The sequence below is a fragment of the Osmerus mordax genome, chromosome 24 (assembly GCF_038355195.1).
Source record: "Osmerus mordax isolate fOsmMor3 chromosome 24, fOsmMor3.pri, whole genome shotgun sequence".
Lineage (NCBI taxonomy): Eukaryota > Metazoa > Chordata > Actinopteri > Osmeriformes > Osmeridae > Osmerus > Osmerus mordax.
In genome coordinates, this window is record NC_090073.1 from 9,920,038 (window position 1) to 9,935,120 (window position 15,083).

At 47.2% G+C, this 15,083-nt stretch overlaps 1 protein-coding gene across 1 annotated transcript in view; it reads right to left on the reverse strand.

Annotated features, from left to right (window-relative positions):
- The window catches only part of cfap299 (cilia and flagella associated protein 299), a 55,518-nt gene that overhangs the window by 10,501 nt on the left and 29,934 nt on the right, over positions 1 to 15,083 (reverse strand). Inside the window, exon 4 of the mRNA XM_067228297.1 lies at positions 829 to 971. Within this exon, the coding sequence (XP_067084398.1) occupies positions 829 to 971 (143 nt within the window). The remainder of the gene's footprint in view (positions 1 to 828; positions 972 to 15,083) is intronic.

A 15,083-nucleotide genomic window follows, 5' to 3' on the forward strand; every position in this document is an offset into this window, starting at 1 on the left:
TCCATTTACACGGGAGACGCTTTGCAAATGTCTCTCTCAGCACTCATCAGGATGTAGTGGTGCCTGTGTTCGAGCAGCCCAGGGCAGGCAGGATGTGACAGGCACCACTACATCCTTCCTGCCCTGGGCCACTTGCACACAGGCACCACTACATCCTGCCTGCCCTGGGCCACTTGCACACAGGCACCACTACATCCTGCCTGCCCTGGGCCACTCTCACACAGGCACCACTACATCCTGCCTGCCCTGGGCCACTCGAACACAGGCACCACTACATCCTGCCTGCCCTGGGCCACTCGCACACAGGCACCACTACATCCTGCCTGCCCTGGGCCACTCTCACACAGGCACCACTACATCCTGCCTGCCCTGGGCCGCTCGCACACAGGCACCACTACATCCTGCCTGCCCTGGGCCACTCTCACACAGGCACCACTACATCCTGCCTGCCCTGGGCCGCTCGCACACAGGCACCACTACATCCTGCCTGCCCTGGGCCACTCTCACACAGGCACCACTACATCCTGCCTGCCCTGGGCCACTCGCACACAGGCACCACTACATCCTGCCTGCCCTGGGCCGCTCGCACACAAGCCAGTCACAAGCAGGACTGCGTGTCTGTTTTGAAACCCGGTGCTGAAAGGTATGTCAGGCCACAACGACCAACACTGTCGTGCACCACAAAGTCTGTCATTTTCACAGCCCAGGTCTAAGCCTGTTGGGTCTCTAATCCAGCAGAACAACGTTTCTGCGCCCAACTTGTCAAAATCTGTTGAGCCGCAAGCTCTCCCAACCAACATGGACGTGCTACAGTAAGAGCAGGCTCACCTTAAATCCGTTGATCTTGGCAGAAGCCTCTTCTTTCCACTGAAATATTGTTCGAATTCTTCAGTTTTCAGTCTGTGGGAGTAGTCTATATAGCCAGATATTTCCTGTCCGAGAGCATTTCGATCCCTTATAAAAATAATTGACTGTAAAAAGAGAGAGAGAAGGAAACGCTGGGTAAATAATTATGATCATCCTGCTTTGAGTACAACCAAGAGGATGCAGACATTATTCATGGAGATACAGCTCTGATACAAAGACTCCCACTCAGACAGGAAGTGACACATGCTGCTCAGAGCAACGGCAGAACGCTTGCAAGCGATTCAACTCTGAGGCTCAAAAAACGGTCTTGAAGTCTGGCCTCAAATTCTAGCTTGGTGGCTCTTTGGCTGCAGCAAGTTCAGAGGAACAATAAACTCATCCACAATGTGAATGTTGTGTAAATGTGTTGCCCCTCACCAAACGCTACAGATAGGAATCCCAAAGCAAGCACTTTCATCCTTGTTCTTTTCTTCTAACCTATCTGTTTAGCAATCTCTGCCTGCTGCCACCATACGCTAGTCCCTTGAAGTCTAAAGGTCTAGTGTAAATTCAAACCACATCTGTAGGGAAACTTAAACAAAGCGAGTGAATAAAAAGATAAACAGATTCCTCGTCAAAACTCAAGAAAATCAAAAGACCCGGACTGGTGTACCCCTAGGTGACGAGACCACTTTGAAATGGTTGGTACTGATAAGGCCTTTGACTGAGGAGGGGGAAACTGGTGGCAGATCCTTCACACTCAGGTGTGGAGAGAATGTTTCTGTCTGGGCGGCGCACTGATAACAGGCTGGTAAACAAAACATGCTTTGATGAGCCAGACTTAGGGATCATCCAGGGTGGGGATCTCCTGTTCTCCGTGTGAATCCCGGTCGGAGGACAGGACTGCAGGGTGGGAGAGCTCTTCTTCTCTGGTGTTTAAACATGGAGGAGAGCTATTCTTCTCTGGTGTTTAAACATGGAGGAGAGCTATTCTTCTCTGGTGTTTAAACATGAAGGATAGCTCTTCTTCTCTGGTGTTTAAACATGAAGGAGAGCTCTTTTTCTCTGGTGTTTAAAGATGGAGGAGAGCTCTTCTTCTCTGGTGTTAAAACATGAGAGAGAGCTCTTCTTCTGTAGTGTTTAAACAGATGCTATCTGGTTCACAGCTGGCCGGGGGCCGGGCCTGCTACTCTATCTGGTGGCTTCTGTGCTCCCGCAGTCAATCTTGAAAAGACTTCACCAGATGGAAGTGAGAGAGGGAGGGAAGGAGAGAGGGAGATTGAGAGAGGGAGATTGAGAGAGGGAGAAAGAGAGAGGGAGAGAATCAGCAGGAGTAGAACCAATCATTGGAGTCACCTTTCCAATCACATTCCACTGCCCACAGAGATTAGCTAGAGCACCCAGCCCCATCTCCAGCGAAACCAACCCAAATTCTGGCAATTCCCGGTTCTAAACTGCTGTGGAACAGCCGGTGTGGACTCTTGGTGCCTGAAGGCTGACACTGGTGTCAGCAATCACTGAAGGCTAAGACCACCCCTCCCCTGTCCCCTTCTAGGAACACAGATGTGTGTGACTATACAAACCCCGGCAGGCGGGCAGAGGCTGACAGCATAGTGACATGCACTGGGCTGCTCTTTTGTGCTCTGACAATGTCCTACAGGTGGGGACACAATGGCAGGGCAACCTGACATCCTGTGTGTGTGTGTGTGTGTGTGGTTGTGTGAGTGTGTGTGTACAACGTGCAGCATAGCGTGTGACTCCCAGAGTGAGAGTCCTACCCAGCAGGGAGAACACACAGCCTCCCTGATCCCCCAGGCTACAGGTGAACAAACACTCTCGTCCTCTCTGCACAGCCTATCTTTCCAGCAGAGTCAGGGAGGGAGGGCCAGAGGGAGGGAGGGAGAGAGGGGGAGGGAGAGAGGGAGAGAGAGAGAGAGAGAGAGAGAGAGAGAGAGAGAGAGAGAGAGAGAGAGATGGAGGGAGGGAGAGAAAGAGAGATGGAGAGAGGGAGGGAGGGGAGAGAGAGGGAGGGAAGGGAGAGAGAGGGAGGGAGAGGGGGGGGGGTGGGAAGGGAGAGAGACAGAGGGAGGTAAGGGAGAGAGAGAGAGGGAGAGAGAGGGAGGGAAGGGAGAGAGAGAGAGGGAGGGAAGGGAGAGAGAGGGAGGGAGAGAAAGAGAGATGGAGGGAGGGGAAAGAGAGAGGGATGGAGGGAAGGGGGAGGGAGAGAGAGAAAGAAAGAGAGATGGAGGGAGTGAGGGAGAGCAGGGCTGCTGGGAGGGGATGGCTGCTATCACACAGCTGCCCTGACGCACAGCGGTGGTTTCTCTATACGGCAGAGGCTTTTCCACTGACGCAAGCATCTGCAGTGGGTGTGTGTCTGTGTGGACGGGGGCCTGGGTGGAGGGGGTGTCAGCCCCCCCCCCCCCCTAACGGATAACCCTTTACCAGGAACCCCCTGGCCCCTCTTCCCTGTGAACACCCCCCCCCATCTACCCCTCACTCTTCATGCCCAACGCCCTCCCAGCCCCCCGCCCCCCAGCACCATCCCTCCCTGTCCTGGGAACAGTCTTGCCCTGTCAGAGAGCTGTGCAGGTGTGCTGGGGTGTCAGCAGCCCCTCCCGTTTATTATTGGTGGGCTGCACTTTAGGAGGAATCCTGGGCCATCACTAACAACTGTGTCAATTTGTTGGGGTAATGAAAACATGGCCTGTATGACAGGAATGTTTGAGGTCGGACTCTACTTTTTTGGCAGGCTCTGCCCTCGCCCCTCTTTAGATATTCCTTGAAGGGGGAAAATTGTGTGAGTGTGTGTGTGAGTGTGACTGAGTGTGTGTGAGTGTGAGTGAGTGAGTGTGTGTGTGCGTTCTGTGAAGGGGAGGGCCGGGGCGAGCTGGGAGGGGTTGCTTGACTTGGAGACTTCACACAGCGGGGCTTGAGTAGGAGATGAGAACACCGGACGTGCTGAGGTGAGCTGTTTCTGGAGAGTCCTACCCAACACACTTCCTGTTTCTGGAGAGACCTACCCAAACACACTTCCTGTTTCTGGAGAGTCCTACCCAAACACACTTCCTGTTTCTGGAGAGTCCTACCCAAACACACTTCCTGTTTCTGGAGAGTCCTACCCAAACACACTTCCTATTTCTGGAGAGACCTACCCAAACACACTTCCTGTTTCTGGAGAGTCCTACCCAAACACACTTCCTGTTTCTGGAGAGTCCTACCCAAACACACTTCCTGTTTCTGGAGAGTCCTACCCAAACACACTTCCTGTTTCTGGAGAATCCTACCCAAACACACTTCCTGTTTCTGGAGAGTCCTACCCAAACACACTTCCTGTTTCTGGAGAGTCCTACCCAAACACACTTCCTGTTTCTGGAGAGTCCTACCCAAACACACTTCCTGTTTCTGGAGAGTCCTACCCAAACACACTTCCTGTTTCTGGAGAGTCCTACCCAAACACACTTCCTGTTTCTGGAGAGTCCTACCCAAACACACTTCCTGTTTCTGGAGAGTCCTACCCAAACACACTTCCTGTTTCTGGAGAGTCCTACCCAAACACACTTCCTGTTTCTGGAGAGTCCTACCCAAACACACTTCCTGTTTCTGGAGAGTCCTACCCAAACACACTTCCTGTTTCTGGAGAGACCTACCCAAACACACTTCCTGTTTCTGGAGAGACCTACCCAAACACACTTCCTGTTTCTGGAGAGACCTACCCAAACACACTTCCTGTTTCTGGAGAGACCTACCCAAACACACTTCCTGTTTCTGGAGAGACCTACCCAAACACACTTCCTGTTTCTGGAGAGACCTACCCAAACACACTTCCTGTTTCTGGAGAGTCCTACCCAACACACTTCCTGTTTCTGGAGAGACCTACCCAAACACACTTCCTGTTTCTGGAGAGACCTACCCAAACACACTTCCTGTTTCTGGAGAGTCCTACCCAACACACTTCCTGTTTCTGGAGAGACCTACCCAAACACACTTCCTGTTTCTGGAGAGTCCTACCCAAACACACTTCCTGTTTCTGGAGAGACCTACCCAAACACACTTCCTGTTTCTGGAGAGACCTACCCAAACACACTTCCTGTTTCTGGAGAGACCTACCCAAACACACTTCCTGTTTCTGGAGAGACCTACCCAAACACATTTCCTGTTTCTGGAGAGACCTACTCAAACACACGTCCTGTTTTGGTTACCTATTGACTACTAGCCATTTGGCCGGTGGACAAAAAAAGTTAGTTTTGCACCCTGGCTGCTCCTCAACAGAACGACAGGCTGGATGTGAGGCGCTGTATGAGAGCCCAGGCTGAGGATGTTTGTGTACGCTCCGTAGTAAGATCAGGATGAACACACAAACCAACACACACATTAACAAACACACACACATACAGTATAAACACATACACATACAGTGCAAACACACACACACACACCTGACATAACACTACGTGCTCCAAGAGGATGTTTGTCAGATTTAAATTCACGTTGTTCAACCTTTGCCTGAAGAGAGGACTTCCTTCTTTTACAAGTTGTAACCATAACATTCTAAGTGTCAGTGAGGAATGTTCGCACATTGTTTCTTCCATACATAAAAGAGAAATATTGCAATTTATATGACAGCACATTTTTTGTGGTGCCGCCGTCTAAGATTCCCAATGTAGCGGGAGATCTCTCCTCAGCTTAAAAAGGAAATCATTTTTACTCTTAAATTACTTTAGTCGGTTTAAGTGAAATGTTTTCTTGTTTATCATAATGGTCTTAACAGGCTGGATTTTGCATGCACACGCAGGCAATAATGATGAAAATAATCAAAAGAAGCTGTTTCCTCACTTATAATTACAGGGCGTGTCACTAGACAGATGTCTTGGCGAAAGAAACAAAAATGCACAACCAAACCATACCCAAAGAGTACTCGGTCTCCTCGGTGGTTAAACTTTATATCTGTATTCTTTTCTAGCATTTTAGAGCATAGTGTCTTTAGCTGTTGATAAAAAAATAGGAGAGGAATATGAGATATTTACGGAGAGCATGCAGGCTGCAACTAATCTGTTAAAAAATGTGGCCCAGCCTCACTTCAGCTCTGTTTAAACACAAAAGTAACATATCCCAAGCAAGGTATGACAAACCGACTCAAGAAAATGCATCCATTAAAATACAGATGTTAAACAGAGGACAAAAACTGAAAACGAGCTTGAACGTTGTTTGAAAAGTGGTTTAAAGAACGGGAGGGCATTTGTTTACAGCATGTGCACTCCATCTGCATGCATAAACAGTTTTGCATGGGTGTTTGTGCAGGAAACTAAATAAATAAAAACCAGGAGCAGGTGTCCTTCGGCCCAGCTCTCCCGGACAGCCGTGGGTTGGGACGCTACGCCCAGTGAGGTTAGCCCTGAGGGCAGGACAACCATGGCCAGATACCAAAAGCGAAGCGGCTCGGTCAATCAGGCAGCTACAGCTCGACCCCTGAGGTCGCCTGGTCCACGGCCTTATTCAGAGAACTCGCCAGTAAAGACTCCACCACAAAATAAGTGGCTTGAACCCACATACTTTAAATTACAGGGCACGCCGAATCAGAAAATGCTATCCTGCTTCTCGCAATGGTGTTTTCGAAATTCTATTAAAACCTCCCTTCATTTGGTCCCACATATAGCCTAGACTTTTCTAATGTTCTCCTGATTGCTTCATAGACAGAAATCATTGATTGCCTGTGTGCAAGGTCCCAATGGCGTGGTTCCAAGCATCTTTAAAACAATTCAGCGTTGGTCGACGTACAGAAACTCAGCCTGCACGCCTACATGTAGCGAGCGAGGCAGACTGAATGATCTGGACGGCGTCCACACCGTGCTGCCCTGGGAGCGGGGCCTTCCCATCAGAGCGTCCAGGCTGAGCTGGAGGACTCCCAGGCCCAGCCCAGAGCAGAGCGGCTCACAGCTGCACCGTGATGCCCTGACGAGAAGGGTGATCTCCACAACTCGCCGGAGGAGAATGGGCATGCAGGACTGTTCACTGAAACTGTCCAACAAGGCATTAATTATAGGCAAAAAAAAAATAAAAAACATAATTGAAGGCAAAAAAAAATCTTCAATAAAAAGAGACAGCAACAGGTGGAAAGAGCTCAAGCAGCATATGTCTAGTTCCTGTGCCGCAAAAGCATAGAAGAAGAAAACTAAAAAGATGAAGAAATGCCTTATCGTAAATTAGACTCATGGCTGAATTCTGAGAGGAATGACTTGGTTGAGAATAGTGAGCCAGTCTGGCACATGTGGTCAAACGCTGCCTCAGCTAAAGATTTCAGACACCAAAGTGACCAAAACGAGGCGCATCATCCCTCCCTCTCTGTTCCAACAATCATTTTCCACATTCTTCTGGCTTTCAAATTACTGGTGGGAAACTAAATTTAAGTTTAGCACAAAGTATGTGGAGCGCTGCAACAGAGCGACATGACGATTGTTTAATCTGGGAAAACCTTGCCAAAGAATGCAAAACTTGGATTATTGTCTCATTAATCCTGATGGACATTTTTAAACCTGTACCTTATCCTGTTTAGAGACAGAATCAGTTAGTTTAGTGTCAAATGTTAGATGGTTACTCAGATAAAGCTACAACATGGAAAAGTTGGAGCAAAGTCACTCTAGTAATATATTTTAACGGAAAGTTCCATGCTGTTTGGCATTCAGTTAATTTATCCAACAATATCTACAGGTCAGCATCTCCAGCTGAATTATCTTTGTGTGTGTTGAAAGCCAGTGCACGATAACCCCATCAGTAACCAGGTCACTCTGTTTCCCCGAGAGTCACTTCCCCGCCCTTGCACCCGCAGAAACTAAACTTAACGCTACACAGCCTTCCCAGCATGCCTCGGGGGCCAGCCCGAGAAAGTCCCACAGCTCGTTTGAACCAGAAGCATTTCTGCCAACGAATGTAAAATTCTATGTACTGCGGGCTACTGTTCAAAACTATATTGTTTGAGAAGTCTTTTCTTTGTTAAACCGAGACACCACCTGTATGAAAGCAAGCAGAGCACAAAGATTGTGGTTCACCAGACCAGACCTGACCCGACACAAGTCAGTCTCTACTAACAAGGAGTTTCAGAATCTCCGATTGTTGTAGCCTGTGTGTGTGTGTGTGTCCAACATGTTAATTATGCATGCAATAAAATAGCACAGCCTCTGAAATGGGCTTGTATGAAACACATTGCCATATCTCAGTTCACTGGCCCGCTCATGACTTCTTATAATAGAAGTGGGGAGGGTGGGGAAGAGATTAAATTAGTTTTTTTTTGCCCGATAGCCAGATTTGACAAAAAAACAAAACAAACAGAAACTCTGATGTGAAGAGCAGATTAGTAGGAACAACGGAGTCCAACCTGATCATAGGGAGACAGTTGCTTGTGCAGGTGCACTAAACCAAGTCAGCTTTTATCAAGATGTTGTTTATGAGCTTCAAACATCTAAGTTGAGGTTTTTCTTGCCTTTGTATTTTTTTTCCTAAAAGGGGAATGGGTCAAAATATTGGTTATATGATTAGGAAACTTCTGGTAGTCTTAGCTGGGTCTGGTCTCTGTGAAAAGGGTATAAAGCCTACATCACCATCTGATGTAGAATCCATCCCTATGTGCTGGATTATGTTGAATAATATAAAATGATGTATATTTAAACTCAACAGCAACTTAACATTGCTGCCCAATTACACAACATGGACTTGGACTTGTCATTAAACTGGATGTTTTAGAATTTAATAGATGGGACATTAAATGAATCATTTAATCAACACTTGTTGTTGGTCATTGGCGTTAATTGTAAAATTAGGAAATCAATTTTTGGCTAAGTGGTTTAACACCGCAAGTAGGGAAACCGCACTGGTGAAAAATGAGTCAACTTCATCTTGGTTGGAGACAAATCCTAGCGCTCTGTTTCAAATTACCATCCTTAGTTACCCACAGCCCAGCTGTGCAGGAGTGACACCTTCCCCATCCTCTCCAGTCCCCACACTGCTACCACCAACAACTCTATTTCCGAGGACACTCCCTTCCTGTTGTTCAAGACGGATGTTTTAACCCGTTTTTGAGTAGAAGCCAGTGAATGTAATTGGTCGGCAATAATTGGAACTAAGACATATATATACGATGGTGGCTGCATGGTTTCTGTTCAGCGGCTTTTCACCTTCAGCGTTCCTGGGATGTGGAAGGTGACTTCCTGTCACACACCTGTCATTACTGGCAGCCACAGGAAGTTAACCAGGCAAGCTCGGAGGATACATTTCAAGGCTCATGTGCAGGGTGACAAAAGTGAGGCAGTTTCTCTCTGAGCAACACAGAGACTCACACCAGACACCAACACCCACAAACCAGAACGGAGACTCGGGAATGCACACACACACACGTGCGTTTTCATTTCAGGGGAGCGATTACAGAGATTGCAGCCGTTTTGTGGACAACCGATTCTCAAAGACAAGGTGCAGCAGGTCACCAATGGTCTTCCCTATTGCAGCACTTCCAGAAAACACTTAACTTTGATACTAGCATAATGGTCCGCTGCAAATCAAGTTGTTACCTTCATTATCTGAGCTTTTTGCGCACATGCCGAGAGGAGTTTTCCAACACGAACGTTGGTATTTGAGTTGCATTACTCATACTTTACAGTAAACGGGATTTTGTTGTTTATTTAACTTGCCTTCAAAAGAACTAAGGAATCCTTTAATGGAGCAATTAAATACGGATCAAAACGACCCTGTTCTTAACACAGCCCTCTGCATTTCAGCGCTACTTTTCCAGCTATGGTCCGAGCGAGAAAGATCTGAAATATGGCCATGAAGGGTACAATCACCAAATTACACAGCAGCTGTCTGGACGTCAGGGAAAAAGAAGAAAACTTGAGCACAGCTGTAATTAAATGGACAGATTCAAATACACTGCACTATACACTGCACTAACATTCCTGCCAAGTGCAGTAAACAGAGTTGTGCCTGCCCCCAGTATGAATGAACCCTACCCTCCACAATGTCACCTAACCATCTGACTAACTGGCAGGTACTGGAGCCCCAAATAGAGATGTAACTAAGATAGGGCCCTCAATCACCCCCATCCAATAATGGCTCCCATCCAAATAATAAGTCTGGTTTCTCTTCACTAAACAGCTCTAGGTAGGTGTCTTGGTGTGTGTCTATTTTACCTGGTACAAAGAAGTCTTTTCCAGTTTTCCCACGCGTCAGAAACCAGGTGAGTTCAGGAGGTGAAATCAGAGCCTAGTTTTGGGAGCCTCTGTCAAACACAGGCTGTCTGCACCTGTGGCCACCCGCTACCTTCAAACATGAGGCCACCCGCTACCCGCTACATGAGGCCACCCGCTACCTTCAAACATGAGGCCACCCGCTACCCGCTACATGAGGCCACCCGCTACCTTCAAACATGAGGCCACCCGCTACCCGCTACATGAGGCCACCCGCTACCTTCAAACATGAGGCCACCCGCTACCCGCTACATGAGGCCACCCGCTACCTTCAAACATGAGGCCACCCGCTACCTTCAAACATGAGGCCACCCGCTACCCGCTACATGAGGCCACCCGCTACCTTCAAACATGAGGCCACCCGCTACCTTCAAACATGAGGCCACCCGCTACCTTCAAACATGAGGCCACCCGCTACCTTCAAACATGAGGCCACCCGCTACCCGCTACATGAGGCCACCCGCTACATGAGGCCACCCGCTACATGAGGCCACTAGGCCAGCGCTCTCCTTCTGAGGACAGGCCGTGTGAGCCACGGAGACCGTCTCTGTGGAAGACACGCTTCTGAGATGTCCCCCTGTCCCACGAGGCAGAGACAGAGGCAGTGTTCCTCAGGTGGGCTGTGTGTTAGTATGTGTGAGAAGGCAGAGGCAGTGTTCTTCAGGTGGGCTGTGTGTTAGCATGTGTGAGAAGGCAGAGGCAGTGTTCTTCAGGTGGGCTGTGTGTTAGCATGTGTGAGAAGGCAGAGGCAGTGTTCTTCAGGTGGGCTGTGTGTTAGCATGTGTGAGAAGGCAGAGGCAGTGTTCCTCAGGTGGGCTGTGTGTTAGCATGTGTGAGAAGGCAGAGGCAGTGTTCCTCAGGTGGGCTGTGTGTTAGCATGTGTGAGAAGGCAGAGGCAGTGTTCTTCAGGTGGGCTGTGTGTTAGCATGTGTGAGAAGGCAGAGGCAGTGTTCCTCAGGTGGGCTGTGTGTTAGCATGTGTGAGAAAGCAGAGGCAGTGTTCCTCAGGTGGGTTGTGTGTTAGCATGTGTGAGAAGGCAGAGGACACAGAGGGGAGGAGAAAGGAAGAGAGGCAAAGAAAGAAAGAAAGAAAGAAAGAGGGGAGGGCGGGGGGGTGTTGAGGGGGTTGTCCTTTGAGTTACCTCTGTGAAGCACACACCCACACACCCACACCCACCAAAAAGCCCTTGAGAAGCAATTATTTTCTTTCCCTCTTTTTCTTGGACATGGTTTGGTTGTGCTTTTGTCAGAAGAAGTGAGACTAAGGGGTTTAGCGTTTTTCTCTAATTCCTGTTTTTTACTGACTACATGTCTGTGCTCGGATCCAAGGACAGCATAGATGTCCACAAGCTGTCACAGTGAGAACCTCTTTGTGGTCCGCATTGAAAGAAAGCTCTTGGGGACCCAGCCAGGCTTCCTCCTGATTACTTTGTTCAACACAAACTATAAAAGTCTTCTATGTTGAGCCTCAAATAAAGGCTTAAAAAAACATTTCTAAAAGTTAAACAAAATGTAGAACATGGCAGATCAATCTGTGTGCTTTGCCATCACAAGGGTGAAAACCATAACCAAGCACATTATAAATGTCCAAATCATTGGCCGTTTCCTCAACATCTTACCTATGACTCTACCAAGCTTTGGGGGCTGTGCACACACCATCATTTGTATATATTTATATACTATGAACCTAATAAAATTGTGTAATGTTTACCAATGTAAACAACCCGTTCACACCCGTTGCAAACGTAACGGGTGTGAACCTGTGAAACTCACTCCTCAGGTATGTAACAGGCCACCCGCGTCAATGAATAGCTAGCTTTTCTTTGGCGTAGGTGGTAGTGGTCGCGCTTGGCAAGTCAGAGGTTGTGCGTTCGAGCCCAGCGAGTGGGGAACGACACCTTGTTGTGACGGAGCGTAGCTACGTCTGTTACATACCATCACACATAGGTTAGAAGAACATTTAATCCAAAATCATAAGAATTTGGACTGGTAACATCATTAATGCAGTAGTAACAAGCCCATGATAGAATACAGATTTGATGGAATACTTGGCAAATTAAACTAATAAGAGCTGTTAATCAAATCCACAGTAAACACATCATCTTCCTGTTGGTGCTGATAATGTGTTTAAGTCCTCGGTGACAAATGACCACATGGTGACAATGGACCCCCTTATCATTAATGTGTTTGTTCCGCAGCAAAAATGTGAAGAATGCCGTCTTTAGCCAAAACAACCCTTGTCATCTTCCCTTCTGGGCCTCGGGGAGATTTGTGGTAAGGGACTCAAGTCTTCACTGGGGAGTTCTTATCCAATCTAAATCAACTTGTGTATAATACACATTAAGAGCCAGCATAACATCTAATGACAAGATATTTCAGCAATGTACAAGGCAAAAACTTTTCTCAATTATCCTTAAAGCAGTATTGATCCCTTCCACAGTATCTGGATATATTCTCTTCCTAACACAAGCCTGCACTACTGCTCTCCATCTGAGTACTTGTGGACGGCTGAATCTGGCTCTCCACACAATGGTTTCTGTTAATCTTTTGCACAACTAGCAAGCATCCATCATTCTGACATAAGATTTAACTTCCAAGTGGACTGTGGGAAAATGTCTTCATTTGACCCAGAGCGGACAATCCTTTGAGGGCAGGAGAGATTAAAAACCATGACTGCAACTCATTGGGTGGGGGTGTCATTTTCTCTGAGATGATTTGCACAGTCTGATGTTAACAAGTCTACCGGATCGAACTTTGAAGCGGCAAAACAATTAGCTCTCTGTTCAAAGTGTGTAAGTCATGCATTATTACAAGTGCTCCACTGAGCCATTACTGCATCACAACCTACGGTATCTCCAAAAGAAAACACAGGAGACCTATTTTATATGGACCTAAAATAGATTTGCGATGTTTTGATGTTGGCTGGTGCTGTGCGGATCTCACGCCACGCTGGTCCAAGGCAGGAAGGAGTGTTGGGATTGGAAAGGGGGCGACTCTAACCATCAGCTCCTGCTATAGGAGAGGAGGGACTGTTGGGATTGGAAAGGGGGCGACTCTAACCATCAGCTCCTGCTATAGGAGAGGAGGGACTGTTGGGATTGGAAAGGGGGCGACTCTAACCATCAGCTCCCAGTGCACGTTCAGCTGGGTAGAGAAGCTGGCGACTGCTTCTACACGTCCCTGATACTGCTTTATGAGATGCACACACACACACACACACACAATATTGATTCCAGGCCAGGTGCTAATGAGAGCCATGCTTTTGTAACCTCTCGCTGTGTGTGACATGATTACGTTTCAGTGTACAGTATTAGGTCTGTTAACATTTAGAAATATAATTGACTCAAGCTAGGACCTTTCGGTGTGCAACTCACATGTTTTAGGGCTTGGTGCTGAGGCCGTTATGGTGTACGTTGAGCTTTGCCTCTCTCCCTCTTTCCCTCTCTGCCTGCCCGCCTGCCTTTCCTGTCACACAACTGTAACTGTCCAATAAAGCATGAAAATGCTGAAACTATCTTTCAAAAGAAGAACATCGCTGTGAATTTGCGAGTGAGTTGGGCATGTGGGTAACAAAGAGGGAGGAGGAGGAAGCGGACCAGCAGTTTAGCGCCGTTGACTTGGCAACGGCAGGACACAGCTCTCGGAAGGAAGCCAAACACATTTAAGTTTTGATAGAGCCAGACATGACTATATAATAAGAAGCCATTTTGTGATTATTGTTTACTCTGGTTAACAGACCTCAGAAAACAGGTGCAGTGTTATTGGACGTTCATGTCCGTGGACAGATTCCAAAGCCACAGGCGTAGTGTTTACAGAGCGGCCTTATCAGAACTCAAGACTGACAGATGACTGCTTGAACGTTGGGTACAGCAGAGCTAACACAAAAGGCTGAAACAAGTGTCACTTAAGTTGTTCATGTGAGAGATTGTGTCGTTTTGTACTGGGAAGACATTTCTTAAGGGAGAACAATGATGCATACTGTTCTGATGAACCTTTCTGTGGAGGAAATTGTGTAAAAAAAAACAGTCATGTTTTTGGTATCCATAGATAGGAGGGGCGAAAGAACTTTCAGGCAATAAAAGTCTGTACATTTTACAAGGAACTCTAGGGGATTGTGCGTGTTTATAACTTGTCAAATTTGGGATTCTAACGCTACAATCATAATCCATAGCGTGAACAAATTCAACATTTAAGTTAGAATGACCAAAATAGATCTCATTCGTAAAGCGACTCTGCAGACAACCAACTAATAGCGCATACCGTGGCAGAAAGCTCTCCAGTAGGTTCGGTGGTGAGGGGGGGCACCACGGCCCGCAAGCTGTCCATATGTCCACATCAACGCTCCAAATGTGGTAACATTTTATTGGAAGCTGAATGCATATAATAATTTAGGTGGTCAAAACAATTTAACAAATGAAAGACCTGTGAAAGATAGATTTTGAGTTTGGTAATTAAAGGTTGAGTGGACTAAAATAAACACAGTGAAGGAACAAGGTTATGATTAGGCCTTTGCGACGCAGATAGGCTCGAGTCTGAAGAGGACTATATTTAGGATTGAGGCAAGGAACATGACTTCATTCATAAGCAAGATCAAGAGTGAACCATTGGGCTTTTAAATAAACTTCAGGAATCAAAGGACAGTTTGTTTGATTGAATAAGATAATCTGATGCTTGTGTGTTTTTGTTTACCCCAATGAGATTAAACAAGCAGCCGCAAAGATGACCTCACCAGCAGTCTACGAACTGAGAGAAATAAATAAAAACTACCACCTCAGCGATGGCAACATTTAAATAGTGTATAGTGTGAAGTTGTTCCCAATTCCAGGAAGGGTGTGCTTCATCCACCTTACGTCACTGACAAAGTAAGACCTAAAGCCAATACATGCTAAATCTATTCATTTTTTTCAACGAAATAACACTGGTTACTGTATTTGCATGTGGGGTGGGAACTTCCTACCACATTATTTTGGTATGTAAATCTTGACCCATTTTGACTTGTGGGTGA